Source organism: Mustela lutreola, chromosome 4, assembly GCF_030435805.1.
Source record: "Mustela lutreola isolate mMusLut2 chromosome 4, mMusLut2.pri, whole genome shotgun sequence".
NCBI classification, from domain to species: Eukaryota; Metazoa; Chordata; class Mammalia; order Carnivora; family Mustelidae; genus Mustela; species Mustela lutreola.
The window spans coordinates 47,731,503-47,757,679 of NC_081293.1; the positions used below are offsets into that span (position 1 = coordinate 47,731,503).

A 26,177-nucleotide genomic window follows, 5' to 3' on the forward strand; every position below is an offset into this window, starting at 1 on the left:
TTGTCAAATTTGCTGGAGTACAGTTGCTCATAATATGTTCTTATAATTGTATTTCTTTGGTTTTGGTTGTGAGCTCTCCTCTTTCATTCATGATTTTATTTATTTGAGGTTCTTCCTCTTTTCTTTTTGATCCATCTGGCCAGGGGTTTATCAATCTTATTAATTCAAAGAACTAGCTGCTAGTTTCGTTAATTTGTTCTATGGTTTTTTTTTTTTTTTTTGGTTTGGTTTTTTGGTTTTTTTTTTTTTTTTTTTTTTTTGGTTTCTATTTCATTGACTTCTGCTCTGATCTTTATGATTTCTCTTCTCCTGCTGGGTTTAGGCTTTCTTTGTTGTTATAGTTTTCTGAGTATAGATTATTTGCCTCTCTGGTTAGGAGCAATTCCAGCTCCTTTAGGTGTAGGGTTGGGTTGTGTATTTGATTCCTTTCTTGTTTCTTGAGAAAGGCTTGTATCACTATATATTTTCCTCTCAGGACTGCCTTTGCTGTGTCCCACAGATTTTGAACTGTTGTGTTTTCATTATCATTTGTTTCCATGAATTTTTTTCAATTCTTCTTTAATTTCCTGGTTGACCCATTCATTCTTTAGAAGGACGCTCTTTAGTCTCCATGTATTTGGGTTCTTTCCATATTTTCTCTTGTGATTGAGTTCTAGCGTCAGAGCATTGTGATCTGAAAATATGCAGGGAATGATCCTAATCTTTTGATACCGGTTGAGACCTGATTTATGACCCAGGGTGTGATCTATTCTGGAGAATGTTCATGTGCACTAGAGAAGAATGTGTATTCTGTTGCTTTGGGATGGAATGTTCTGAATATATCTGTGATGTCCATCTGGTCCAGTGTATCATTTAAGGCCTTTATTTCCTTGTTGATCTTTTGCTTGGATGAACTGTCCATTTCAGTGAGGGGAGTGTTAAAGTCCCCTACTATTATTGTATTATTGTCCATCAGGTTTTTTGATTTTGTTAATTGGTTTATATAGTTGGCTGCTCCCATTTTAGGGCATAGATACTTACAATTGTTAGATCTTGTTGGACAGACACCTTGAGTATGATATAGTGTCCTTCCTCGTCTCTTATTATAGTCTTTGGCTTAAAATCCAATTGATCTGATATAAGGATTGCCACTCCAGCTTTCTTTTCATGTCTATTAGCATGGTAAATTGTTTTCCACCCCACCCCCACTTTAAATTTGAAGGTGTCTTTAGATCTAAAACGAGTTTCTTGTAGACAGCATATTGATGGGTTTTGGTTTTTCATCCATTCTGGTACCCTGTGCCTTTTGATTGGGGGCATTTAGCTCATTTACATTCAGAGTAACTATTGAGAGGTATGAATTTAATGCCACTGTATTGCCAGTAAGGTGACTGTTACTGTATATTGTCTCTGTTCCTTTCTGATCTACTACTTTTAGGCACTCTCTTTGCTTAGAGGACCCCTTTCAATATTTCCTGTAGAGCTGGTTTGGTGTTTTAGTTTTTGTTATTCCTGGAAGCTTTTTATCTCTCCTTCTATTTTCAATGATAGCCTAGCTGGATATAGTATTCTTGGCTGCATGTTTTTCTCATTTAGTGCTCTGAATATATCATGCCAGTTCTTTCTGGCCTGCCAGGTCTCTGGGGGTAAGTCTGGTGCCAATCTAATATTTTTACCATTGTATGTTACAGACTTCTTATCCCAGGATGCTTTCAGGATTTTCTCTTTGTCATTAAGACTTGTAAATCTTATTATTAGATGACGGGGTGTGGACCTATTGTTACTGATTTTGAGGGGGGGTTCTCTGTGCCTCCTGGATTTTATGCTTGTTCCGTTTGCCATATTAGGATAATTTTCTACAATAATTCTCTCCAATATACCTTCTGCTCCCCTCTCTCTTTTTCTAGAATCCCAATTATTCTGTTGTTTCGTTTTATGGTATCACTTATCTCTCAAAGTATCCCCTCGTGGTCCAGTAGTTGTCTCTCTTTTGCTCAGCTTCTTTATTCTCTGTCATTTGGTCTTCTATATCACTAATTCTCTCTTCTGATTCATTTATCCTAGCAGTAAGAGCCTCCATTTTTTATTGCAACTCATTAATAGCTTTTTTGATTTCAACTTGGTTAGATTTTAGTTCTTTTATTTCTCCAGAAAGGGCTTTTATTTCTCCAGACAGAGTTTCTCTAATATCTTCCATGCCTTTTTCAAGCCTGGCTAGCACCTTGAAAATCGTCATTCTGAACTCTAGATCTGACATATTGCCAATGTCCATATTGATGAAGTCCCTAGCCTTTGGTACTGTCTCTTGTTCTTTTTTTTGTGGCAAGTTTTGCTGCCTTGTCATTTTATCCACATAGGAATATATGAAGGAGTGAATAAAACACTAAAAGGGTGGCAAAGACCCCAGGAAAATGTGCTTTAACCACATCAGAAGAGACCCCAAATCGTGGGGGAAAGAAAGGGGGTAAAAAGAAATTCAGAAAAAATTTAAAAAAAAAAGAAAAAGAAAGAAATATAAAAAAGAATTTATATATTAGACTGTTGAATAGGTCACCCACTTAGTTTTGGGAGTATTTTGGTCTCTTAGAAGAAACTACCTCCCAAAATTTTAAAGAATGAAAAACATATGTAAGGGTAAACACAATGAAGGGATGGAATGTGACTATGAAGATGAAAAAAAATTTTTTTTTAATTTCTAAAAAATGAGTTGATAAGTTGGTTGGGAGAATATAGAAAAAGAAAGTGGAGAAAATTTGCTCAGGCTGGACTAGAACAAAGCCCTGTGCTAGATTTAGGGTATATTTTGATCTGTTAAAAGAAGCTGTATCCCAAATTTTTTTAGAAAAAAAAAAAAAACCCTACGTGTATACAAAAAGTAAAGTTAGATACAATGAAGGATAAAATATGACTATAATAATGAAGGTTCAAAAAAGATTCTTTTTTTTTTTTTTTGAATGAAGGTATTGTTAAGATAAACTAGTTAAAAAACGTTAAAAGAGGAAAGGGTAAAAGTAAAAATATTTTTAAAAATTAGCATTAAGGGGCGCCTGGGTGGCTCAGTGGGTTAAGCCGCTGCCTTCGGCTCAGGTCATGATCTCAGGGTCCTGGGATCGAGTCCCGCATCGGGCTCTCTGCTCAGCAGGGAGCCTGCTTCCCTCTCTCTCTCTCTGCCTGCCTCTCCATCTACTTGTGATTTCTCTCTGTCAAATAAATAAAATCTTTAAAAAAAATTAGCATTAAGAAAAAAATAAAATTAAAAAAATTAACTTTACAAGACCAGAAAATCATGGAGAGAAGCTTTGCTTTCTCCTCCTCTGGAACTCCGCTGTTCTCCTTGGTACTTGGTCTTGGTTGGATTTCTTGCTGATCTTCTTGTGTAGGTGCCTGTTGTAGTGATTTTCACGTGTCTTTGCCAGAGGCAGAATTGCACCGCCCTTACCAGGGGACAGACTAAGTAATCCGCTTGGGATGGCTTTCAGGAGCTTTTGTTCCCTGAACGCTTTCTGTAGAGTTCTGGAGGACGGGAATGAAAATGGCAGCCTCCCAATCTCAGCCCAGGGAAGCCAAGAGCTTGGGGCCCACTCCTCAGTGCACCCTCAGAGAAAAGCGCTCAATCATTCCTGTCTCCCTGGCTTCTGGCTGCGCTCTGAGCTCACCCAGCCTGTGACCAAGCGTCTCTGTCTCTGGCACACAGCCCTGCCTAGAGTCTCCAAACCTCACAGATCCCTGTGCTCTTCCGGGGGTGTCCCCCAGATCTTGCGGGGTCTCTGCTCACAGGGCAGTGGCCTGTGCCACGGATCACAATTTAAAGTAACCCTGAGCTGAGAGCTCATTCCTGGGCTTCGTCTCTGTACCGGGCTTCCCCACTCTAATACCTGTGAGCTCTGCGACTCTGACTCCCTTGATCCTTCTGTGACCCCGTAGGACCTGAGACCATGCCGTCCCCGCATGGGCTTCACCCTGGCTTAGCCTCTGGAGTGATGTGTCTCAGTGTAACAGACTTTTAAAAAAGTTCTGATTTTGTGTTGAGTTGCTCTGCCGCTTGCCAGGAGCTGGCCCCTCCCCCTACAGTCTATCTTCCCATCACTTTGGATTCACTTATCTGCCGGTCCTACCTTTCAGAAAGTGGTCAATTTTCTGTTTCTAGAATTGCCGCTCTTCTCTTCGAACTCCTGTTGGATTTGTAGGTGTTCAGAATGGTTTGATAAACTATATAGCTGATCTCCTGCTACCTGATGTCATCTCAGCTGCTATTGCTCTGCCATCTTGACTCCTCCCTGCATGCCTCATAATTTTTGTTGAAAAGTAGCCACTTTGTACATTATAATGTGACAATTCTGGAAACCCGAGTCTTCTCCTTCCCCGGAATTTATTGTTGCTGCTTGCTGTATGGTAGTTTAGAGAATTTTCTGAGTTTTATTTTTTTATTATTATTTTTTGGATTATTTTTTTGAAGTTTATATTCTTTGTGAGGTGTGGCCATTGAAGTCTCTATGTTCAGTTAGCTTAGTGGTCACTATTGATTCAACAAATTTCCTTAAGAACCTGGAACCAACCCCCCCCACCCCAAAATCTCCTAGCCTTTGCTGATGTGTTGTGTGTGTGTTGGAGCCAAGCAGTCTGACTCTGCCTTAGCCTTCACTTCCCAGTCGTGTGGAGCCAGGTCAGCCAGAGGTGAGCACTCAGAGCCTTCTCAGGTTTTTTCTAAGCATGCACTCAACCCTAGGCATACGTGTGGTGGCCTTCTAGATCGCCAGGATTTGTGGGACCTCTCCAAAACCATTATTCCCCAAAGTATCTTATTGCCAGCCTCTCTTCCCTAAACTTTTCCACTTATCTCCTGCTTGCTCCAACTGTTATCCCCTCCTCCAGGCATCAGTGGCTAATATATTTGCCTTCAAATGTCCACCAAGGCTGCCACCTCCATCTGAGAAGAGTTCCAAATTTGGTGAAATGAATACAAGTCATCTGAGCCAGTCTTTTGGGGAGCAACCAGACGGATCAAAATATCCAAAGTTCTTGAGAACAAGATCCATTTTATTCCTTTCAGTGCTAAGAATCCAGGCATGTGGGATGTTCATGAGGCTGCTGCTGAGCTGGGGGAATAAGGGTGATGGGGCTGGGGTGTGCGAAAAAGCAACAAAACCCTCTCACGGAGACTTTTTTTTTCTCAAGCATTTGTCTGGTTGCTGCAGACTTTCCATTAGTTTTTGGAGTTTGGATAAAGTTGATTCTGACAGTTCTCGCCATCTTTTTTGTTGCTTTTGTGTAGGAGGTACACTTTTGGAGGTCCCCACTCCACCATTTTTGCTGACTACGTTCAAGTTCAAGAAGCTCTGATCTAGTCTTTCATTTTACAAAAGGACAACAAAGGCCCAAAGAGGGGACACTTTCAGGATCACAGAGCACACCAGTGGCTGACCTGAGATCAGGACAGGAGCTTGACTCCCAGACTCTTTCTGCTTCAGGACAATGTCAACTCTTACTGTTGGAAGGAACCAGGTTCAGAATGGGCACCAGGGCTGGGCCAAGGAGAGCTTTCCAAGGAGTGCGGGCTGAGGGCCAGGAGTCCCTTATAGAGCTGAGGGCTTCAGTGACTCCATCTTTAACTGAGAGGGTCTCTATAAGGGGCCAGGTAGAGGACTGAGTAATGACATCCCAGTCTCTTAGAGGAAGAGAGAGCCAGAGAGAGCTCTCAGGTTTGACGGGGTGAAAATATAAGCTGTTACTGAGCTGGGAAAGACATCTGTGATGATTTACCTTGGTTTCTGTTCCCAAGTCTGACTCCACTTATCAGCCAGGGAGGGGAGGAACCGGCAGCAAACAGAAGGGGCTATGTCCTAAGCTAGAGCTCTAACTCCTTGCCAAAGTGAGAGGAGAGACGTGGCAGGGTCACCCAGCTGTTCCTCTGATCATGGGCATTTACAGAGGTTTATCCTTCAAATCCCTCTCTCCAAGCCGGGAGCAGAACAACCAAGACAAGTGACTCATTTGCATCATCCTAGTCCAGGTCCTGCCCCCAACACACTGTTCCATCCAGTGCCCCACAACTGCTGAGAATTCACTCAGGGCTGAATTCCCCTGGTATCTCATCCTCTAGTACTTCTGGAAGTGGTATTAGATGTGTAGCAAGAACTGGTCTTGACTAACACCCCAGGACATAAAACAGTAGTACCACCACCACCGCCACCCAGTGCAGTCCTCTCCCAGAAAGATGTCCTGTAAGGCTGAAGGTCTCCCTCCCCATCTTCTTGGTCCTGAGCATAACCAACAGAGTTAATAGCCTCCCACTGACCTTAGAAGGCAGTACATGCCTTTGGCTCTGGAGAGAACTCGGAGTTCATGCTGTCCTCTAGCCTATCCTTATTATGGGTTGGGTCCCATGGGCATGACCAAGAGGGTAGACTGGGGGACAGGAAGGTAAAGAGAAACCAAGACCTGGGCCAGGGTGAACACAGATGGTCCCCAAGTGTGTGGGCTGGGGTCTCCCAACTCCAAGCCCTACTAGGGCCAAAGAGGAACATGCAACGGGGACTGGCAGGGCCTGTGGCAAAACAGAACATATGCTTCAAGAGGGCAGCTGCGACCTGGCTCCAGCAGCTCCCGGTCTGCAGGGTTGCCAGAATTTAGTTTTTAAAGAGAAGCCAGAATTTCAGATTTTTAAAAAAAATATAACATCTCTCAATACCTACATGTTGGCAATAAATTCAAATGTCTGAAAAGACTCTTTGGCGACCAAAGTAAATGCACAAACAGTCAGAAACTGCCTGCTGGACACCAGGTTGCAACCTCTGGTGAGAGGAGGCGAAGGAATGTCACACAACATCTCCCTAGAGGGGGGCTGAATGTAGGCCGGGGGGTGGAGGCAGCCGGGGTCCACTTGAGTTTGTGGCAAGTTGTGTCACGTCAATTGGTTCACGCCACCAGGCACCCAAGAGCAAGAGGCCTGCCCTAGCCGAGAAGCACCTCAGCCAAGTATGCTGGATGTTGTTTGAGAGGCTGTAGGCATGGAGGCAGGGGGACCTGAAGAAAAGAGCAGGGCCGACCACTGAAGGTGCCCAAGGCAACTTCTCCGGCTCAGGCAGGTGGGTGTAGGTGAAGCAGGCTAGGGTCTAGCTCCTGGCTGCCCTGTGCCCCATGGGCCATCCTCTCCTCTCACTATGACCAGGGGAGAGTGAGGGGGGCACTACAGGCAGACACCTACTCTGGGGACAGGCCATTCCTTGAGGCCCCTGCCAGGGCCCAGCTGGCTCAATCTCCCACCTCGGTCCCTGAATTCTCTCCTTTCTAAACTCCCAACAATAAGGGAGGTCAGAAAGGGAGTGAGTGGAGAACCCTGGCCAGCGAGGCAAGCTCCAGGCTTCTGGACAGAACAATGATGTCTAGAAACTCCACCCCTTCCAGACTCACCCTCTCCTACCCACCACCAACCAAGGGGCCAAAGGCCCACCAGGACCACAGTCAGGAGTACCTTCTGAGACCAAAGGGTCCCTCAAGGGAGGCACCAGTCTTGTACATCTCTGGGTTGTCCCCACCCTCCTCTCCAGCACCCAGCCAAGAGGTCTAGCCTAGGAGTCATGCACGTGCCCTCCTGCCTGTGCCTCTTCAGGACCCGGATGAAGGGCCGCACTCTTCCAACCTTGTGTGGATTACACCACACCCACGTCTGATCACCACACACCTCTGGGCCCCGAGCAGGGATTTCAGGAACCTCCCTTCTCATTACTTACAACCCGGGCCTCCGTAAATTACCTATGCTCACAGTTTCCTGAGCATAAGTTTCTACTTAAAGTTGTATAAATTTTCACTGGCTATTAAGGCCAGAACCCTGAGCTACAGGCAGAATCATGAGGCAGAAGACGACAAGCTGGCACCAGGGAAACATTTCCAAAATGTTCCAGAGCTGGCTGACTTTAATTTAGAAAGTTTTTGGCTATTAACATTCAGGTTTAAGGCACATTCCAAATTACAAGAAACCCTGTCACTGGCCGGGAACTGGCTTTGTTCTCCTGGTTTTGCATGGAAGGATGAACAGATGACTTTCTGGCCTTTTTCTTCTTTTTTTCTCTTTCCTAAGAAAACTCTACGGAGTGAGTTTGGCAATAACAAAGCTGGTGACACATTCTCACCAGATGCTAAGATTACTGTTAAAGGTCTTCCCTTTTACTCCTTGCTGCGGACACAGCGCTCCCCGCAGCCTTTCACTCAAAATGTGTATGCAGCAGAGACTTGTATGCATCTGCCTGGCAAGGACTAATAAAAAAAAAAAAAAAGGTGTCTCCAAATAAAAATATAAAATTACATGACTAATAGGAAGCCAAGAGTCTCAGCCACAAGCTAAAGGGACTGACTGCATGGGTCAAGAAATAAAACGTCTACTTTCGCAGCAAGCGGCCGTGAAGGCTGGGGACGAAAAGGCGCCCTGAGAGAGGGACCCAGGTCCTACAGCACGAGCATGATACACGGAGCAGGAGAGGAGGGCGGAGGTGGAGGACGGGCCAAGGATCTAACGATGGACGGGCTGCCCTGGTACACCTGGGGGGCTCCTTTGTGGATTTGTTAGAAACAGATGGACATTCTTTTGACCTTTTCCTAGCATTGCTATCACTGGCAGGTGGACAGAAGTGGGAGCCACTGGTTACAGCTCAGTCATTGCCTCCACAGATCTTCAGCAGAATCTTCTGGTAATCCCCCGAAGTGTCTCCCTGGTCACAGAAACAAGGACAACATTAGCGAGCTGTGGCCAGTTCTGGCCTCCTAGCTCCTGATTTTCTTCTGCCCAAAGTGCTGCTGCAGGGACTCCCCCCATATCCCACTCCGTAGCCCGTGCTGGTCCCGGGGTGGGAGAGGCTCACGCACGCAGCCTTGCGGCGGCCTAAAGCTAATGCAGAGCATGGGGTTTGGCCTCCCCAAGCCCCTGCTGAGAAAAGACAGGTGCACTCACCCGATGATCAAAGTCAGAATTTGAAAAATAAACATGCAAAATTTAAAACAGCCCACCCAAACCCCTCACTTGGGGCTAACTCTTGGTGACCTTTCCCCAGCATCTTCACTGCACTGGACTGAGGCTCTAGGTGACATGGTACTTACTACACGTGCCCTGGAGCATGACATAGGGCACACCACTGTCACCTGGGCGTCCCAGCACCCACCGACCTCTCTTCCACCTCACACTGCTGCACTCCCATTAGAAGAAGCGCAGAACGCACTTAGCTAACTTCTTTTTAAAAAATTATTTTAAATATTAATTTTATTTTTTACTTACTTATTTTTAAAGTAAGCTCCGTGCCCAACATGGGCTTAAACTCATGACCCCAAGATCAAGAGTCGCACACTCTATCGACTCGGCCAACCAGGCACCCTGCATCTGGCTAACGTCTGACCATTTCCTTCCACCATGTCCCTCCCCAAAGGTGAGGCCTATGGCTCCTTCCAGGAGCCCATGGGCACACGGTAGCCACTTTGTGCATAATTAAGGATCCTCTACTTTCCAAAGCAGCAGGTTATAGCCAGAAAAATGGAGATGGGCTGTTCTTGGTGACAGGCCCAACATCAGATCTGAGGGAGCCTGAAGTCACAAGCTGGTTGTGGTGGCTCTGGATTCAAGAACTTAATGGTCAGAAGGAATTTACTGTCAGGCTGGCTCCGGCGCATGGTTACAAAAGCATAACACATGTCACACCAGGTGCCTGACAGGACCCTCTCCTCCTTCAGACTTCCTGAACTGCTATCCCTATCTTGGGGATGATGGAACTGGGGTTCGGGAAGGATGGTCAGGCCACACAGCAAGTAAGAAGAGCCAGACTGGACCCCAGGCCGCATGACCCCAGAGCCCTAGTGCTCTCATGCTCCCAGGGCTGTCTCTGCCGTGTGACCAGGTGACAGAAGACTTGTCACCTCAGGATGGGAGTCCTCACCAGTGGGTCACAGACTCACAGGGTGACTGAGTACCAATGTGGGGAGGCCCGGCATTTTCTCCAAGGCTGGTGTAGGGACTCCCCCCCCAGTTCTGTTTACTGAGCAGCAGGAGTGGGGGTGCTGGAGAGGTAGGGCAGGGGCACCAGCGGGGTTAACACCCAGCCTGCTCTCAGGAGCTTCTAAGAATCTGGGGGCAACTGGACAAACCAGGAGTTTGGAGAGAGCAAGCGCAAAGCCCACAGGCAGGATGCCTGCGCACACCAGGGGCCAAGGCGGGTGGCCAGGGTTCCGAGCAGGCAGGTACGAGGGGACAAAGGGGAGGCCAGGGAGGTCCACAGGAGGCAGCCCGCTCGTCCCCGTGAGGGCCATACCGAGATGTCGTGATACAGCGACTTGCCGTACAGCCGCTTATACTCCATTCTGATGTCCAGGAGGTCGATCTCACTGCGAGACACCATGATGCGAATCAGGGTCCGGTCCTTCGTTCCCATTCCCTGAAGAGAGTCCACCAAGGGCGTAAGCCATGAGCTTCCTTACTGTGCCACCTTCCTGCCTGGGGGACCTCTCTGTCCTCTTGGCTGAGGGCTGGCTCTCCTCGTGCCTTCTGCCCTAAGCAAGGTCCCGGTCATGGGGAGGAAGGTGAGACACCCCCCTCCCTTCCTCCGCCCAGACCCCTGCATGTGGGAGACACGTACCCTCATGGCCTTGTTGAGCCTTTCAGCAAAGAAGGCTGGAGTATTCTTGAGACATTTCACTAGAACAGAGAAACAGAGCGTCACTCCATCTGCAGAAACTCTCCGTCCAAGGTGCCAGGGAGAGAACAGGTGTCCTTGTGCGAGGCCGCGGGGGACACCTTCACCTTCCGCTTCTCATTCTCCTCCAGGCTCAGTTGTCTGTGCTCCTGGTTCTGGCTCTTTGGAATAGAAACATAGAGCCCAGACCCGAACCTCTACCTCCTTCCAGGCAACAGTGTGGTGAAGAGAGCCGAGTAGGGATACTGACACGTGAGGCAACCTAGGGGCTGGGACCCTCACGGAGGAAGGATGGGCAAGTGGCACGAATGTCCCCGGCCACAATCCCGGTGTCATGGTGGACACACAAGGAAATGGGGAGGGCTCGCCATCTGCCCCGGCCAGAAGGCTCCAAGGAAAGCACAGCTAAAGACAGGCAGATTGTGACAGCCCCCCAGGGCATGGAGAGGCTGCGAGGCCTGGGCAGGTGGGTGGCCATGGAATGGGTTGGACCCCGCTGCACTGGGCGCGGGCACGGCAAGGGGCACTCTGCGGTTCTGGGAGCCAAGCCAGCTTTCCTGAGCAAGGGCCTGTTCTGCTGTTGCAAGTAAAAATCTTTCCACGTGTTTCCATCACAAACATCTGACAAATGCCTGCAGGGATGTATTTTTAGAGGAAACTTGGCAGGATGTGAGTCATCTTCCTCCGGGAGAGCAGCTGGCTGCTGTCCCACTGGTGCCCACATAGCAGCTCCCTTCCCCAGAGCTGCGCCTGAAATATAAACAGGACTGTCCCGGGCTGTGGGAGGTATGGCCATGCTGTGAGCCGGGAAGCAGGCTGCTTTCCCACCGCTTCAGCCCAGAGTTTAGCAATCGTGGATCATGTGTTCGCTCACCTTGCAGTCAGAGAAGGGGGAGCGCCCTGCAAACAGACAACGCACAACAGCCCTGGGGGGGCCAGCGGCAAGGCGGGCCTGGGACACCTACCCACAGCCAGCATGCCCTGCTCCAGGTCCCCAGACATCTCCCGGCAGATGCTCTTCTCGATGTCTCGGCCGGTCATCCGCTGATACTCGTTGAAGACTAGTGGAAAGAGAGAAGGGACAAGTGACAGACTGAATTCTGTCCCCCCAGAGTCATGGGGCGACGTCCTAACCCCCACACTACACCTCAGAATGTACCTACACCCTTTAAAGAGGTGGTTAAGTTACAATGAGGCCCTTTGCATGGGCCCTAATCCAATCCGACCAGTGTCCTTAGAAGAAGAGACCTGGACACACAAGGAAACATCAAGGATGCAAACACGGGGGAGAGAGCGTTTCAGAACACAGCAAGACGCCAGCCGTCTGCAGGCCAAGGAGAGGCCTCAGAAGAAACCCCCCTCTGCCCCCCGACACCTTGGTCTTGGAATTCCAGCCCCCAGGACAGTGAGAAAATGAGCATCTATTGCGTAAGTCACTCGGTCTGTGCTACTTTGTTTTGGCTACCCGAGAACACACACACAGGCATGCGGTGAGGAGCCTCCTGGCCTTACGAGACCCACTTCTCCCCTCAGCTTGCAGTACCCTAGGTGGCCCCACTGACCAGCACCCCCCCGCCAGCTCTCAAGTCAGGCAGGCTCTTCATCCCATGACACGCACGCACCCCACTCCTGTCAGCTCCCGGCTCACCTGAGTCGTCCCTTACCACCCCACGAGCACCCCTCCACACACACCGACAGAAATCTCACTCTCTTCTCAAATCCCTTCACTTCCCGTCCATGCCCACGTTCCTTCCCCGTCATTCCATGTATCTGTCTTAGCTCTCAGTCAGACTATGAGCTAACACCCGTCTGGCCCCCAGAGCCTACCCAAGGACAAGTTAAGCACCCCTGTCAGTGGGACTCCAGGCTCCTAGAGAGGCAGATATAGCCCAGTGGAGACCCGTGTGCTAACTCTAGCTCTGGCCTTAGTCTGTGCACAGAACAGGGGGCTGGGTGTTCACTCAGGCCCCCACCAGGCTGCTATGTGTGGCTGTAAATCTCAGTCCCACCACCCCTGCCCCAGGGCCTTTGCACATGTTTTTAACTCAAATGTTATGACCTCAGCAAGAACCACCCCAAGCACCATCCCTGACCCCCGCACCACCCCGACCCCCACACCATTCCCTATCTCTGTTAAGAACAATGTCAACCTGAGGAGAGCAGCGATTCCAGAATGCAGTGCCCTGCTGCTTTCCCACACCCACTCCAGGACCTGGCCTGTGGCAAGAGCTTGGCTTAAAGGTTCCAAATGAATGAGTAAACAATGTACTTTTGTACAATGCACAATCAATTGTTATGCTGATTTTTGTATACCACGCTTGCATTGCATCAGGTGCCCTATAAGACTCTCTCAACTCTAATTTCCACACTGTGGTGTATAAAGACACCAGCCAGCAGGAGACTGCACTTCTCTCACCTCTTCCTCTGCTTCCCTCCAGAACCATAAGTGCACAGAAGTCTGGAAACCCACTGGTAAGACCCTTCATGTCACCACCAGGGGGCTCTTTTTTTCCTAAGATTTTTTATTTACTTTATGACAGACAGACAGAGAGAAAGAGGGAACACAAGCAGGGAAAATGGGGAAGGGAGAAACAGGCCTTCCGCCAAGCAGAGAACCCAATGCAGGACTCGATCCCAGGACCCTGGGGTCATGACCTGAGCCAAAGGCAGCAGCTTAACGACTGAGCCACCCAGTCCCACCAGGGGGCTCTTTTAGGGAGAAGTAAGCCCCATGCAGTGGGCTTGCCAAGTGTTCCCGCTAGCTGTCTCCCCTTTATACCTTGTTTGCCCTCATCTATCGGGCCCTTGGGACCTGGGACCGCCTTACCTGCCACCAGGTGGGCCCGGCTCCGAGAGCACAGAATTGCATTGAACTTGGACTCATCTGTTCCCAGGCGGTTCTCCCCAGCTGCATACAGCTCCTGCACAGAGGGAAAGGCAGATATGCAATGCAGGCCTCACCCCAGAGACCAGGCCCAGGTTACCTAGGGCAGCCATGCAGGCCCACCGGGGAAGGAAATGGATGCCAGGCTCTGGCTGTGCTCCATGCACAGTACAGAACAAGACACCATCCACACATCATCTCGCCAGGCAACACAGGCTTCTGAGGCGGGAGTGGGGGGGGAGGACATTCAGGTCCAGGAGAACTGAGATCGGCTGAGGCCGGGACAGACAAGGGACAGCTTTAACCCCCAGCAAGGGAGCAGCAGCACAAGAGGGACAACAGAACGAGGGCTGGGCTGGAGTCCCAGCTCTGCTGCCAACTTGCTGGGGGGCTCTGGTATTCCAGCAATCCTCCTGGAGCCTCACTTTCTCACCTCTGAAATGCAAAGTTCAGATTAGATTCAGGATCACGAACTTGAAAGCCCAAAGGTTGTCTGGGTAACTTAAATGAGGGAAGCAGGCCAGTTGTAAGGCTGGTGGGTGGGGTGGGGACGAAGGCTAAGCACGCAGAAGGCCGACTGCTTCTTAGCACCTGCTGGAGACTTTTTTTTTAAAGAATTAATTAATTAATTAATTAATTAATTTATCTGACAGACAAAGATCACAAGTAGGCAGAGAGGCAGGCAGAGAGGGAGGAGGAAGCAGGCTCCCCACTGAGCAGAGAGCCCGATGTGGGACTCAATCCCAGGACCCTGCAATCATGACCTGAGCCGAAGGCAGAGGCTTTAACCCGCTGAGCCACCGAGGCGCTTCTGCTGGAGACTTTATTATAATAGAGGAGCACAGACCCACAGTTGCCAGAAATCCAGATTTCTATATAAAATTCCCAATCTTTATAAGAAGCTTCCCTATCTATAAGAGGAACAATGAATAATAGGACAATGAGTAGAATGCAACTGTGGGTGTGGGTATGCTTGTGGCAGCCACTTTCCCTGTGTGTCCCTAGGTGTCCCTGCACATACCATAATAATGTTTGCAAACGGGCAGAATCTGCACTTGCCTGTTACATTTTTGCAAGTTTGCATCCAAATATTTGTCGATTCACAACCCCTCATGCCAGATGGCCCAGAAGTGCTCTAGAGGCCTCAGGTAGAGGCTCTGGGAACTCAAGGCACCAATGTCCAGGGGAGGAGGGGCTCAGAGATCCCACAAGTCAAGGTGAGGCAGGAAAAGGTCCGTAACTAAGAAGATAGAGAAGTGGGCACAAAACCTTGAAAGTGAGGCAGCTTCTGTGTCGGCCAGGGAATGGCCAGGCCTATCTAGCAGACAGGAGAGCAGAAGAGGAAAATTTCCACTGGGGCAAGGGCTAGAGCTGGGAGCCTGGAGATGCCCAGCCCTGAGTCCAGAAATGTGAGCACATGTCTCAAGCTAGGGGAGATGTTAAGGCAGACCCTGAAGGAGGGGATCTGGGGTGAGGCCAGGACACATGGACAAGCCAGGAGTCTGGGCCCTTGTCCAGTCCCTGCTTCCAGGTTCCTCCAGGCACAAGGGTCAGCCTCTCTGAGCCTCGGTTTCCCCATGTGGAAAGGAAATGGACCAGACTAGAGAGCAGCTGTTTTCCAGCCCTAAAAATAGAGCCCTCCACAAAGGTCCTCTTCAGTCTGACAGATAGCAGAGATAAAGAGACCACTGGCAGCTCCTGGTGAATGCCGGGCTGGGGCTGGCAGGGGCGACAAAGGGGGAGAGAGGGCTGGCCAGCTCCATCCCACCAGAAGCTGTGACTTTACTCTAGCCACAACTGCTGTGGTCCAATTCATCAGTGGGAAACCCAAGCTCCTCTAGAGAGACACTCAGACGACCTGACAGAGGGGACTGGAGAGCCCTTTGCCTTTAAGCTGAGGTCATGACCGGCTGCAGACACCAGCAGAATTCTAAGGCTGCACAATTAATGAGACAGCTGGTTCCTAGGCTCTGACCTTCAAAAGCTACGAGGCAAGTGTAAAGTCTGCCTGTCTGCAAACACAATGACATGCAACCGAACACAGGAAGAAAACCAGGTCACATGAAACCTGCCACGCTCACCATGACCTACCAACTCCTGTCACAGCTATCTCCCAGGTTCGCGCTGAAGTGGGTCTCAGAAGCCGACCGAGGCGAGGGGACACCCAAGGTCTCACAGGTGATACGCAGCAGAGCCCACCTGAGACTGACAGCATCTGAGACCCACTCCTGATCAGTTGCTCTTTCCACCCCAGAGCCCCTCCCTCAGGGAGCAAGAAAGCAGGGGTGTGCCCTGATGCGGGAAGCTGAGCTGGGGCACCGGGCCATGACACCCACCTGGGCATCTCTCTGGACCACCGTCATGTCCACGTTGGTGCTTTCATCACGGTTTCCCTGAAAGGAAGCAGGAGGCATGGTCAAGGCTGCTCCTTGCAGCTGCGTGCCTCCCCCCTCCCCGAGCCTTTTCCGCCTCTCTCTGCTCTGAGCCCCAAGCTCTGTCATGGGAAAGGCACCTGAGAAAGAGAGATGAGGAGCCGCTGGAAGTGCCCGGACGTGTCGCTTCGGATGGCCTCCTCCAGGCTCTTTTTGAATTCTGAAAGGGAGACACAGGGAAGGCATGCCCTGCAGCCAATCAGCAGCAGACGCTGGCAAGAGGAGGGCCCGGGAGTCCTGGGTGCGAGGAGGTGCACGCCGCCCTCCAAGGGACAAGGGGACTGTGACCTCCAGGCTGACCCCGCCTCTGTCAGGCTCAGCCCAAACCACACCCAAGAGGTCCTCCAACTAGTGCTGTTACCTTAGCTACCTGCCCCCTGTGCAAACAGCAGGCAGGGCTGGGTCTCGGATCAAAGCCCCACGTGTTGGGGGTGGCAGGAGATGAGGTGATAAGAAGGCCAGGAAGGTCTAAGAGGCCAAGGGAGAGGGTGTAGCCAAGGCCCAGAAAGCAGGAGTCTGTGGAGCACTGAGGGGAGGGCACCAGCCTAACCTGTTTTGTAGGCTCTGCTTAATTCCTGGATGTGCTCGTTGCTGCGGGAGGCGAAGATCTCGATCAGGCAGGCTTCATCAGTGCCAGCCCCCTGAGGTGGCAGAGAACACAAACCACAAGCTTGTTAGAGCTCCCTCACCCGCACACAGGGAAGACAGCAGGTGCCCTATGCCCCACAGCACAAACCCCAACAGCCACTGCGGCCAGCACCGGCCCACGCCCCCCGTGGGGCTGCTGCTGCTGTCGGGCCTGAGGCAGCCGAGCTCCCCGCCACTGCCCCAGTCCCACAAAAATACCAGAGTATGACAGGGACATGGTGATGCCCAGAGGTCACGTGAAGGACCATGCTCATTCCCCCACAAGGAAACGGAGTATCAGAAAGGTGTAGTGACTTATCCAAGGCCACACAATAAATGGTGGGTTGAAATGTGGACCCAGATCTGTCTTATTCCAAGTTCAGCTCATGAATGAGACAAGACAGAACTGAAAAATGGGTATAAAGCCAGAGCAGAGGTGTGGACAGAGGAGAGTCCTGGACTGGACTGTGGAGCATCTGAAGACAGCTAGAAGAGGCAGCCCCGACGAGGCCAGGAGAGTGGAGCACGTCAGGAGTGGGGAGAAGGCAGAGGACATAGGAAGCCTGGCTGCTGGGCGGGCTTGGATAGTAAGCCTGCTGCTCATTAGCTGTGTGACATCAGGTGCCTCTGACCACCTCTCTGTGCCTTAGGTTCCTTGTGCATTAAATGGGAGCAGCTAACACCTACCTCCTTCCGAGCTCTGAGGGTTAAATGTTAGGCATGAGAAGCACTTAGAACAGTGCCAGTCACGTAGGAAGCAGAGTACGGGGGAAGCTATTTTCAGGATGAGCACAACTTCGATGCCTCAGAGCTTGCAAAGGGCTTCTGCTGGCCACCGTGCTCATCACTCACCACATGCCTCAGGTCTGCAGTCCCATTTTACACATGCTTAAGGACACACCGCTCATCAGTGACAGGTGACCCCAGCCCTGTGTGGTTTCCCATACTCCACAACCACCACCACCCCATGAAGCCAGCTAGTGGCGGCGGCTGGGCCCAGTACAGGTCTGGGGGCCGCTCCCTGGGTGCTGTCCCCACCTGCCTCCTGACCCCTCCCTAGAAGAGGGCATGTCTGAGGATCTCAGCAGGCACCTCTCCCCCGCCAGGCTCCATACTGAATTCTCTGCCTCTCCTCTGGGGGGCAGGAAGAGTCATGGTACCTATCAAGCCTCTGAAAAATGATGGATTCCTTCAGGAACACCTGCTCAGTTCACAGGGATTTCCCCCCGCTGTGGGAGTTGCCCCTGCCCCATCCACAGGATACCTGCTATGGGGCTTAGGAGCCACAGGACTGTATGGCCACAAGGGACTGGCCTGGGCGACAGACTGTAAACCCTAAGCAGGCCTGTCAGAGTCGGCCTCTAGTGGAATTTGGACTGAGGGATAGCTTGTTGTTTCTGTGGCTGAAACAGAGTTAAACAGAGTGGGGTCCCTAGGGATCCTCTAACCCCCAGCAGATGGAAGAACGAAGCGGGCACTCGGGAAGCAGCTGAGACAAGAGAAATCCCGCTTGGGTCCCTGTCCTGGCTCAAGCCAGGCCACTTACCTCTATCCTCATAACCAATTCTATACCTCTGTCTCCCTTAAACCCCTCGAGAGTGTCTCTGCTTTTTGCTAAGGCAGAGTCCTAAATGAAGGAGGATGGTCCTACCTACGGCCTCATATGCCTGCTCCCATCTCTGTGTCACCACCAGCTCGACCACCCAGCTGTTACTGTGCTTCTGAGATGGGCAGACACAGATGCTCCCTGATGATGAATGACACCTGTGTTGCCTCTTAGGGAAGTCACCAAAAGTCACCCTTTCTACAGCACTTGGGATTCTAACCTGAGAGGCTCCAGGAACCTCACCGACAACAGCAGCTAATAAATGGGCTCAGCCCCACTGTGCAGTCCAGGCCTTTCCCTGGCCTGTGTGTCCACGTAAGCAAATAATCACACACACAAACACAAACATGTACATACCTTGATGGCTTCCTTTATCTCATAGACATCGAAGAGAACCGGGGTCTTCATGAGAGCCAGGATTGTCTTCTCAAAGTTTCCTGACAGTTCAGACTTCAGATCTTTGATCAAATCCTGATCGAATATTCAAAGAGACAAACAAACCTATTTTGAGAATCCACAGGCAGTGACTAAGAGGGACAGTATCACAGATCTGAGGCCCAGCAGCGCCTGCCTCAGCCAGGGCCTGGCAGAACAGCCCAACCTCAGCCAGCCTGGACCTGCAGAGCTGGAGCCTGCAATTCAATCCACTTCCCCGGGGACCCGTGGCTCATTCAGGCTGGAGAAGCACTGGGCTAGATAGAACACCAGACCTGGTGTTTACCTAAGGTTAAAAAGCCCAGAAGTTCAAAATATGTTCCCATGCATTTGTGCTGAACTGCAAGCCTTTTCCTTCAAAGCTCCCCTCCCAGCTACCCCTCCCAGGGTAGTCATGAAGAGGACTGGGATTAGCAGCCTGGTCCCCAGAAGGAAAATCCGGCCCAGTGGGAACCGAAGGGAAATACTGTCCATGGTCTCCATGAGTCATGGCAGAGCCAGGGCCAGAGCCCAGATCTCTCTCATCAAACCTTAGTGCCCTGTGTACTTCTGGATTTCCTTCAGAGCATCCTTCTGTTGTACAAAGATGCCATAACCCGAGAGGGCCCTGCTAGGTGGGCAGCAGAAAATGCCCTAATGGGCCTTACTGCCCACCCAGGAGACCTAGGCTCACCTGCGGCCGAAGAAAAGCAGGGGTGAGTGGGGTTGTGCTAGAGGATATGCCTCAGTTCAGTGGGGACCCGCCCCACCACTGCCTTCCCCCACTCACCTTCCCATAAGCAGTCTTGAAGGACAGGAGGATCTGCTGGCGCTGTTTGTTGGAGCGACTTCCCAGGCAGTCAATGATGGCCTGCTCATCGGTCCCTAGGACGAGAAGAGGCGGATGTGGGCAGGGCTGGGGTCGTGGGCATGCTCTGCAGCTGGAAGCTTCCCCGGTCTAGGCCCTCCCGTTCTCCTGGGCATCCCCACCACACCCCCACATCGACCTCCTCTTCCACCACCACCACTGGGACTGGGTTAGCTCCTCCCAGCATCCCCACATCACCCCAGAGCCACCTAGCAAGTCAGTGGGTCTGTCAGGACCCGAGCCACCCAGGGTCACTCACCAAAGCCTTTCATAGCTTTCCGTAGGACCTCGGCATCTCGCAAGGGGTCAAAGCCAGGAGCATCTGTGATGGTGCCTCGGTTTCCAAACTGCTCAGACAAACAGACTCACAGAAGATGTCGTATCCCCCAAATGCAAGACTTCCCTGCCCAGACTCTGAAAGCGACCTTTCTGGGTACCTGAAGGAGCCTGCAGTCAGTCACTGAGGGAGCCTACTGTGACCATTAGATACCCTCCAGTTCAGGTACTGAGACTTCTGCCTGGCTCCCATGCTAGAGGCCCGTCTCTAGCTGAGTCCTGATGCTGAACATCTGCCCTATTCCCAGGTCCTCCGGCTTCCCAGTGGGGCAGGTGTTACCTGCGAACCTCGCTGCCACAGCACATGGGAGCACATTTCAGGGCCCTCCTACCATGGTCTGGGTAGGCCATGGAGCAGCTCGGTGCAAATAAGGAAAAGGTATTCCCTCCAGAAATGCTGGCGTCCGGACTTTACCACAGTACTCCCTGCCTCACTATGTCCTGGCCTCTGCTGTTGCGGGCACTGTTCTCCAGGCTCTCAGCCCCGCTTGCCTGCCGGGCTCCTTCCTGACACTGACGGCTGCCCTCCCCAGCAAACGCATTTTCCTGCCTAAGTGGTCTCCTGGTGGCTTGCCTTCCGGGCCTACTGCACCACTGGTTTTAACAGGTTAAAAAGAGAAGCTTGGAGAAGGGATGGGGGGGTGGGTGGGCAGAGGAAGATGGAGAGCAGGGCAGGGGTAGGGGACTGTGGGGGCAGGGAGGAGAGGGACCCTCCGTCTAATAATAGTAGACGAGCACATACCACTAGCCCCGTGCTTGGCTGGTTTGGCCATGTAACCATGACAATGAATTCTAAGCACTGCAAACATGAAATGGTCTCCAAAATGAGCCAAGAGCAAGCCCTGAGGAACTGCCAGCAAGCTTGCCCAGCCAAAGGAGGTTTTAAGAACCCTCTAAGACCAGTCTGAGAGGCACCGCAGGAGACTGAAGACTAAGCCTCACTGGGCACATGGCTTGAGGCCTGGGGCCCGGGCAGTTCCTACAAAGCACTGAGCCCAGGCAGTAAATGACACAGGAGGAATGATGAGTACCCTGGGGATGTTCAGATCTAACTCGCACATGGAAATCTAACCAAACTTCTGAGAAAATAGGGCAGCTCCCTAAGGTCTTTAAGAATATAAACTGGGGTGTGTGTGTGTGTGTGTAAGAAAGCAATAGTCTGGTAAAACAAGAAGTTATAGATGGAGGACAGAGCCCTTCTCCATAAGCTGTGCCCTCCCTAGCCCTGCTGTTAGAGGACACTGGGCCACGAGTTTCAGGCCTTTGGGGCCCAAGCCTGGACAAAGGGTGACGCGGGGCGGGCACTCACCTGGGATGGAGGCACAGCGGGGGTGACACTCCCAGACCCCAGGTATCCCGGGTAGCTTGGCACTGGCTGCTGCTGCTGCCCAGGAGGTGGCATGGGCGGCTGCCCAGGGTAGGTCATCGGCGGCTGTCCGGGGTAGGGCCCCGGGGGCTGCTGGCCAGGGGGCGGCATGGGCTGGCCTGGCACAGGAGCCCCTGGATAGGGGGGATAGGAAGGCATCCCGGAGGGCGGGTTTCCTCCAGGGGGCGGATACATTCCATATGGAGGAACAGCCTGCTGGGCGGAAGGCGGCTGCCCAAAACCCCCCGGGGGGATGGGAGGATAACCACCCCCAGGGGCCCCAGGGTACAGGTTTGGCACGTTGGCTCCTCCGAATGTCCCAGACATGTTGGATGCCTGAAAGTCCACAAAGCAAGCCTAAGATGAATGCCCCCACCCCATGTCCCCGCTGCTCACCCAAGAGCATGGCCACAGCCTGACCATCCGTCCTTCCCTGATCTGAGCCCTCCAACACTGAGAGCTCAGAGGCCAACACCCCTGGCTTCTCAGCAAGGCCCAGCCTGACCACCCAGCTTGAAAACTACTGCCCCCTTCCCCTGTACCTGTACTCCTGAGCCCTGTATCTGCTCTTATGCCCAAGGCACCCATATCTGCTCTAACGCCCCACAGTTTACTTATGGCAACTGGCTGTCTCCCCAGGAGCTTCAGGGCTCAGATTTTTGTTTGTTGTATCCACATACTCCTGGTGCCTAGAGCAAGCCAGGCACAAATGAGACTTGCATACGGGCTGCATGGTTGACACCGAGCAAGCATTTGTTTTTAGATTATAAAAACATATTTTTATAAGCCAATTAACAAATAAAAGTAGCTTATGCTACCAGGCACCCGGGCCTGAGCAGAACAGTCATCCACATGTACACACACATGCGCGCGCACACGTGCCCGTGTACATTGGCACTCGCATACCTACGCTCTCCTCTCTCCTGACCCTACGCAGTGCTCCTACAAAGGTGTTCCACACATACTCTGTGAAGGCACTGCCCCATCCACTTCAGGGAGGAAAGAAACCCGAGAGACCAGGCAACCCAGTGCATGCCTCTTCCCCCCAGTTTACAAATGGGACATCGTGAGCAGGGAGAGGCCTGAAGAAAACTCTTCGTTCTAAGATGCAGTCCAATACTTGGTGCCCACAGGCAGGCGCACACACAGATACCTCTGAAGGCACACAAGCCTGCAGCCTTTATCCCTCTGGCCATGCAGGTGTAAACCCCACACCCCCACCTGCCCACCCACGCCCCCCGCCGAGGGGCAGCCCCAGCAGGAGGGCTGCACTCACCATTCCTGAGAGGTAGTCCTGGTTGAACTGCCCTGCATAGTTGGCCATGTTATCCAGCCCGATCGGGGGCATGCTGGGTGGGGGGTAGCCAGCACCTCCCCAGGCACCACCACCTAGAAGCAACACCAAGTCCTTCAGCAGCCTGGCAGCAGCACCCCCAGCGGGGAAAGGCAGAGCAGCAAGCTCTCAGATCGTCAGAAGGGGAGACCAAAGCAGGGCCTTGAGGACAGCACTACAGACCCCACAGAAAACACTCAGGCAAGAAAGTTGAATGAAGCCCGCTGCCAAAAGAAAAGAGGGAACTTGCCCCTCCTTCCAGGGAGGAAGGTCGGGATCAGCAAACCCTCCCAAGACCTCTATGGGACTAAAGAGGTAGGAGGACCAAGGACAGAACTGCCCCCCTGGGCTCTCCATCACGGAAAGGGAATACAGACATAAAAGCAGGTCATTTGGGGTCACTGTGCTCAGCCCGTGACAGCGGTGAGCTCAGAGAGCACCGAGAACCCACGATGAAGGGAAAGCACGGCAGGGAAGGGTGGGTGTCCTGCTGACTGGGTTGTGGGCAGTGACAAGTCTGTGAAAGAAGGGAGAGCAGGACGACAGGGCAGCAGCAGACAGGGCTGGGTGTCACGCAACACAGACACCATCCCTACGGGGCGGTGGAGGGAGGGGTGGTGGCAGTTGGGGAACAGCTGTAAAAAGTCCTGAACCCAGAGGGACCCAGTGTGTGCCTTGGGGCGAGGCGCTCAGCCCCTCTAGCTCAGCTTCCTCAGCTGACACACGGGGATGATCATTAGTTTGCCTCAAACTGCCCGGATGAGGACGGAGACATGATGCCTGTGCGGGGCTCCCGTGCCATGGCTGGCAGCTGTTGTGTGGCCCCCTGGCTTGTTAGATGCCTTTCTGACCAGGGCAGTGAACAGGTCCCAAGGGCCTCAAGTTCAGCTTTTCTAGGGCTCCAGGCCCCAGAGGATGGAGCCTGCCAGGAATCTCCGGCCTGCCCTCTTTTCGCCACTCAGCGTGGCAGGGGTGGCGGTCATAGGATACCATGGCGGCATCCCTAGTGGCCGAGGACCAAACATGAGGCCAGCGCTGGCACCCCTGGGCTGTGCCTTGTTTAGAGAGAAACGGCCCTGCTCAACCCAGTATGCCACGTGATGGTGGCCACGCCACCTCCCCGCTCCAGACCTGTTCTTCGCCTGCTGAAAGGGCAGGGTGGGCACAGATGGCCGGCAGGGTCATGGGTGCTCAGACTCCAGGGCCTCTGCTCTGGGGAAATGAACTTGCCCGCTGGTCTTGTGGGGTGAGAGCAGCTCAGGTTACCAGTCTGGAATGATGCCCTCATCTCCTCCCCTACCATGGGGACCCAATATCATTTCAGGAGGAACCTGGGAGAGGCTAGGGCCAGAGAAGCTGATTTCTGAGTGTGAAGAGACATGCTTTGGTGGGGCCGGGCTTTGGCCGCCTGACTGCAGGTACAGCCCCAGTGCAATCCGCCGGTAGCTTCTAGAGCTGCAGCACAGACAGCTGATCCATAGCAACAGCCTCCACTTCCTCCCCTGGCAGAAGGACCCTGCGGTTGATCACAGGGTGCCAGGGGCTTTACCTGGCTATCTCACTAGTCTCAGGTGCAATCCAGTAAAAGAGAGATACGTGAAACCATTTGCAAAGGAGAGAAAAAGGGTCCCAGAGAGAAGAAGAGATCTGCCTGCTGCTACCAGCTAATAAAGCAAGAAACTGGGTCTTGGCCTCGTCTTGGCTTTCCAGAAGTGTTTCAAGTCCAGGCCTTTCTGGGTCCTTGGGTCCAGGATTTTCTCCAACCCCTCCCCATCCTGGCTGCCCCCTTGGGTTAGAGAGGAGATGACTGGAAAGCACTGTTCCTCTCTCCCTGTCCGCTCCCGCACACTGAGCAGAGAGGGCATTCCCTCCCCTGCCCGCCCCAGACCTTCTTACCTGGTGCAGCTGGTGGGTAGCCGCCTGCAGGAGGGGGATAACCTGGGTAGCTCATGGTTCAATCTGCAAGGCAAGAGGGAAGCATGTTCAGGTTCTGTGGGGAGCTCCCACCAGTCTTGCCGAATCCCCCAAGAGGCACAGGCCAGGCCCCTGCACGAGCAGAGGCTGCGTCAGGCCTGACTTGGGCCAGCCCAATGTACCTTCCAACTACGGGGCACCCAGCTAGAAACGGCGACTAGGGGCAGACTCGCGCCCGTGCCCACACGCAACGCTGCAGGGCTGGCTCACCACACGTAAGTGGCTGCGATTCTCTGCAGACCCCTCCCCCCCATGTTCACTCCCACCTCTGCTGACACGCGTGTGGAGCTGCTCTCTAATCCCCGAGGCGAGCACTGTCTCATTCTCAGGGGCCCGCTCTATTGGTCTTTATTTTCCCATCTCTTCATCATCATCCAGCCAGAGCCCCTGTCCCCTGGGCCCGGCCTAGAGACCCCAAGCTGTCCACGGTGGCCTCCTACGTCCTACGAGCTCAGAAAGTTAAGTGACTTGCAGATCAGGAGTAGAGAAGGAGAAAGACCTGGAACCTAGGTCTCTTGCCTGCTGGTGCTGGGTGGGACAGCTGCTCTCACAAAGTCCCTCTGTATATGGATCCCTCTGCCATGTCCCATGCCAGCTAAACTGCCCAGGAGGGGCACAGCCACTCAGACTGTCATGCAACCTACTTCCCGTTGCTAGTCAGTGGTTCAGTGGCTGCTAAAGTCCACAGCGGTGTCCAGGGACAGGTAAGGGTGTCAGGGGATCTGCAGGCCCCCTCAACCATTACTCCTGCTGACCCCAGGTGACCTGCTTCCCCCTGGACACTGGGCCCCAACCTAGCTCTCAAACTGCAATGTATGCATCAGAACAACCCCAAAGGGCTTGTTAAACACACACAGCTGGGCTCCATGCAGTTTGAGTCTGCAGAACCAGAATCTGCATTTCGAACTAATTCCCAGGTGATGCTGCTGGTGTGGGGACCCCACTTTGAGAACCACTGCTCTAGACACCATCATTCACCTACAGGATTCTGGGTGCCCTCCACAGCTACACTGGAGATCTGCACATGGTGTCTGCAAGGAGGCTGAAGGGCTTCCTTAGGTGCCACTGGTCCCCATGGGGCCCACAGGGATGATGGATGTGGGGATGTTTTGGTCAGTGTGTCTAGAGGTGACTGTACCAAAGGTCTTTGGGTACCAAAGACCCCTTGCCACCCTTCTCTACTCCCAGAAGAATGAAGCCAAAAGGCCCCATCCACAGCTGGGGGCGGGGGTGGGGGGGAGACAGGCCAAAAGCTGGGTACCACCCTGTTCCCTACACCAAAACTAATCTCAGCCAGACCAGAGATTTAAATGTAAGAAGTGGCCCCGAAACCCAAAGACATAAAATTAAAGTTCTGCACAATAGGAAACAAATAAGGAAACCAACAGAAAGACAAGAGAAATAACAAACTTAAGAAAAATGTTTTGCAATTAAACAAAACAAAACAAAAAAACCCAGTTACCAGTACAGAAACACAAATGATGTAAACAGGCAATTCCAGAAAAGGATCAGAAGGCTTTATGCACACTAAGAGGCGAGAACCGCCGATTATAAACACAGAGATGTCAACATGTAAAATGACCTGGTCTGAACCAGAAACTCCCCTTCTAGAAATTTATTTCCCGGGGAACACTTACACATGTGTGAAGTGACAGGGACAGGGAGTGTGCTGGGGCCTTCTGGGATAA

The 26,177-nt window shown here is 52.1% G+C and overlaps 1 protein-coding gene across 3 annotated transcripts in view; it reads right to left on the reverse strand.

Annotated features, from left to right (window-relative positions):
• Window positions 1-7,847: 7,847 nt before the first annotated feature.
• The window catches only part of ANXA11 (annexin A11), a 36,756-nt gene continuing 18,426 nt past the window's right edge, over window positions 7,848-26,177 (reverse strand). For all 3 annotated transcript variants that reach the window (XM_059169768.1, XM_059169769.1, XM_059169770.1), the window contains exons 2-15: window positions 24,412-24,474; window positions 22,459-22,571; window positions 21,126-21,518; window positions 19,740-19,827; window positions 19,403-19,497; window positions 18,556-18,669; window positions 16,516-16,606; window positions 16,046-16,125; window positions 15,870-15,926; window positions 13,477-13,570; window positions 11,615-11,710; window positions 10,593-10,651; window positions 10,269-10,391; window positions 7,848-8,684 (exon numbers count right to left, since the gene is read on the reverse strand). In XM_059169768.1, coding sequence (XP_059025751.1) covers window positions 8,625-8,684; window positions 10,269-10,391; window positions 10,593-10,651; window positions 11,615-11,710; window positions 13,477-13,570; window positions 15,870-15,926; window positions 16,046-16,125; window positions 16,516-16,606; window positions 18,556-18,669; window positions 19,403-19,497; window positions 19,740-19,827; window positions 21,126-21,518; window positions 22,459-22,571; window positions 24,412-24,466 — 1,518 coding nt within the window. In that variant the 5' untranslated portion in view covers window positions 24,467-24,474 and the 3' untranslated portion in view covers window positions 7,848-8,624. The remainder of the gene's footprint in view (window positions 8,685-10,268; window positions 10,392-10,592; window positions 10,652-11,614; window positions 11,711-13,476; window positions 13,571-15,869; window positions 15,927-16,045; window positions 16,126-16,515; window positions 16,607-18,555; window positions 18,670-19,402; window positions 19,498-19,739; window positions 19,828-21,125; window positions 21,519-22,458; window positions 22,572-24,411; window positions 24,475-26,177) is intronic.